The sequence below is a fragment of the Phaethon lepturus genome, unplaced genomic scaffold (assembly GCF_000687285.1).
Source record: "Phaethon lepturus isolate BGI_N335 unplaced genomic scaffold, ASM68728v1 scaffold54860, whole genome shotgun sequence".
Taxonomy (NCBI): domain Eukaryota; kingdom Metazoa; phylum Chordata; class Aves; order Phaethontiformes; family Phaethontidae; genus Phaethon; species Phaethon lepturus.
In genome coordinates this window covers 9374-13255 of record NW_010510838.1, presented here as the reverse complement: position 1 = coordinate 13255, position 3882 = coordinate 9374, and the positions used below count along the sequence as shown (strand labels likewise).

General features: G+C 38.8%; 1 protein-coding gene across 1 annotated transcript in view; it reads left to right on the top strand.

Moving 5' to 3' along the window:
* Positions 1-3882, top strand: part of LOC104616850 (chromosome unknown open reading frame, human C1orf123) — a 7492-nt gene that overhangs the window by 2714 nt on the left and 896 nt on the right. Inside the window, 2 exon segments of the mRNA XM_010281998.1 lie at positions 1-36; positions 3781-3846. The exon segment at positions 1-36 is cut by the window's left edge and continues 18 nt beyond it. Of these exon segments, the coding sequence (XP_010280300.1) occupies positions 1-36; positions 3781-3846 (102 nt within the window).

Here is a 3882-nt window from a genome sequence, read left to right as displayed (position 1 = left end):
TGCCGAGGTCTGGAACCAGTTGACTTTCAACCTCAAGTGAGTTCTTATTTGTGATTTGTTTCTTAGTTTTTAAAAGCACTTCTTACAGACTCTAAAGTGATAAAATACACACTATTTGAAATGGTGCTGCTCTTCCTGGAACATCCTGTACCTCCCCAGCTTTCTGTCCTCTCCACAGTTCGTTCTTTTACTTCATTTGACTCAAAAACAAACAAACAACAACAACAAAAAAAAGCACAAAACAAAAAAACCCAAACCAAAAAAAAACCAACCCACAAGCAGCTAACACTAACAACTCAGGTGTTCTTTGTGCCAATAAAATCTAAAATGAAACATGCCTTGGAGTTGTATTCAAATTGCCTTACAAGTATTTCAGTACTGCTCATGTAAACTTATTTGAAAGTTCTTCATTGCTCAGGTTATTGCAGAAGGGAGTCTTTCCCAAAGGGGAATTGCAAGAGTGCATCATTAGATAGCTACCTTCAGGGGAGTGCCACTTTGCTTCTTGGTGTGTTACAGAGAATAAATGAAGTTCAGGTTATGAAGAGTCTTCAGTATATGGCCTGTAAAAAAAATCAAATTTTCTTTGAAATTTGACATCACCAAAGCTATAGGAAATTAATATTGGTGTTTTTCCATTTGAAATTTGACCAGACAAAGACTGAAGATTGAGGGTAGTTAAAGACTGTTGCAAAGTCTTGAGTCACACCTCAAGGTTCGAAGTTAAAGGATTTCTTCAGGGCCAAGCCAGTCTTCAGTGATTCATTTGCTTGTGCATGGTCATGCTGTATGCAAGCTAACTCCGTATTATATTTAACCTATTATTCCAGTCCGATTAGGTGTAAATAGACTGACAAATATAAACCTGTCTTCTCCTTCCCTCAGACTGTGACATTGCTAAGAAACAGACCAAAAAAAGCTGATCCTACAAAGAATTCAGTATAAATAAAATCGCCACTGCAGTGTGCTGCAGGATGCCTCCTTTTATTTAATTATTTATTTATTTATTTAAATGAAGCCTGTCTTTTTGAGGAACAGAATGGTTATTGGTTTATTCCTGTTTGAAAGCTTTGCAGCCAGACCTAGGAAATTGCATTTCAAGAAAAATCTATGAGAAAACTAGAAAATGTAGGAGATGTTTATAGCTCTGCATCGTACCTGTCAACTTTATTTTTATCTGCAGAAAAAAGACTTCATAGCTGTAATAAAGCTTTTCATTTAATATTCTCAGTGTGGCCTGTGCACTCTGTTAGAGAGTACACTTGAATACCAGAGCAGGTATTTCAGTGAATTTTCTGATGCCTAAATGAGTAAATATATAGACTTCTGCAGTTCCAAACAATTCTATGAACTGCTTTATATATGACATGATCCAAGCTAGCCTACCTTCTCCACAACCTTAGATCTGGCTTTTCATTAGCACCAAATAAAAAGGATTGGGCATAGCCTATTTTCTTTGTATTTTTTGATAGACATAATACAACCATACCTGAAGTCAGAGTGGCTTAATAATTGCATCTCTTATTTAAATTATAGTGGTTTTGTTAAAAAAAAAAAATTAGTCTGAAAAGAGGAGGAAGTATCCTTTGATTCTCTAATATAAAACCTCTTTCTGTGCCACCCTCATGAGACCCCACCTGGAGTACTGCATTCAGCTCTGGTGCCCCTGTTGGGGAGTGTCCAGAGGGGGCCACAAAAATGATCAGAGGGATGGAACACCTCTCCTGTGAGGACAGGCTGAGAGAGTTGCGGTTGTTCAGCCTGTAGAAGAGAAGGCTCCGGGGAGACCCTACTGCAGCTTTTCAGTACCTGAATGGGGCCTGCAAGAAAGCTGGAGAGGGACTTTTTACAAGGGCTTTTTACAGGACAAGGGGTAATGGCTTTAAACTAAAGATTAGGTATCAGGAAGAAGTTCTTCACTATGAGGGTGGTGAGGCAGTAGAACAGGTTGCCCAGAGAAGTTGTGGATGCCCCATCCCTGGAAGTGTTCAAGGCCAAGTTTGGACAGAGCTTTGAGCAACCTGGTCTAGTGGAAGGTGTCCCTGCCCATGGCAGGAGGGTTGGAACTAGATCATACTTTAAGGTCCTTTACAACCCAACCATTCTATGATTCTCCTACCTAGTAGGAGCAACAAATTCAAACTAGGTACTTGTGTGTTCTAATAATGTCTTGTTCTAGTAATGTTCTTGTCCTTCAAGTGAATGTTTCAACTAAAAAATGGAGGTTTATTTATAAAATTTCTCTTAAACCTTCTTAAGCTTCTTTGCTTTGTGGCACAACCAATAGTTTCATTGGTAACAAAATTGTGACCATTCACCGTGTTGTGAAGTCAGCAGGCATTTTTTGCTCCTTTGGTGTTTATGCTTCAGCTGTTGGTCCTTCCCTGATCAGCAGAGGGCAGAGAAGTCACTGCATGTCCCAGCTCCCTTCTGCAGAAGTTAAACGAGTCTCTGCTTTGACACCAAAGCTGTAGAGTGCAAGTTCTGCTGAGTGTCTGGTACAGAAGCTTGTAATTCCAGTCACATGGCTGCTTTTTCCTTGGAGGGCTGGTGATTATCTCCAGGTGGCAGAAGAAGGGCTTCTTTTATTTTTCTAGCATTTGTTCAATACTGCGGCTCTGCAATTTTGTCCTGTGATGCTGATTTTCCTCTCCACCCCTAGCAGTTCCTTTGAGATGGGCTTCTGACAATTACATAAAGGTTCTATTCACACTGTGCCTTGCAGACAGCTCTCCTGTTGTTACATCTGCCACACTCTGTGGTTTATTTAACTCCTAAGAGCTTAACCTTCCACTCATATCCCAAAATATTTTAAAATCATGTGGCTTACTTCACATATTCTTATACAGTTAAATGTCTGACTGGTACTAGTGGGGATTTCTTTATCAAAAATGCAAGTGTAGATCCTTTGCAGAAAACCAGGGAGAAGCTACCTTTGTAGTTAGAAATGGCAATGTAAGAAACCTTCCTGTATGCTACAGAGGTGGCTGAGATTTTAAAATTTACTTTTAAAACTAATAAAACTTAATTTACAGCTTGATAACTGTGAACCCCAAAATGAGAGCTCTTCCTATAGAAGATAAACCAGAACACGTTCTTGTGCTCTACCCCACTGATACGCTATTTCCTTCCTAGTGCTATCCTTTCTGTCAACTCTTTAAACAGCAACAACAGTGGAGAACTCTCCTCTTTTAGATGATTGGGTATACTAATCTGTTCGTTCAGACAGCTGATCCTCCTTTCACATAAAGCTTGCTAGTCACTTCTGTACCTAAATCCAGTACAAGCTGCTCCTTCTCTACAGTGTCTTGAATTCTGACAATATTTACACCAAAACTATTACATCTCTTCCACAGCTTTTTTCTATTGTTTTCTTGCATGTAAGCTTATTATGAAGCTGGTTTTTACATAATGCCTGTATGGATTCTGAACACAAAGCTATTAGTTAGCTGGGTGTTGCTACATAAGCTTAGAAACTCCAGGTTTAACATTATCTAGAATACCTGGAAGTATTCCTTTTGGCAGGAAAAATAGAGGAGCAGTGTTCCCTCATTTTACTTTGTGGTTGCTTAGATGGAATTTTCCCAATTCACAAACAGGGTCACCACCTTGTATTGACCCTTAACCAGGAAAGAGCTTGACCATTCTTTCTACCTAATTTAAAAGAAATATGATAGAAGTTTCTGCTGAGTTACTTTCTTTAACCATGTTTCAATGATAATACTTGTTATTTTCTTGGTACAGCTTATTCTTAAAAACTTACTGCAAATGTGTTTGCAGGCAGGGTTTGCCGCTGAAGGTGCAGAATCTGGCACACCTTTCAATGACATAAACTTGTTAGAAAAGGTATGTTGTCTTAATTTCATTAGTAAATCTAATTAT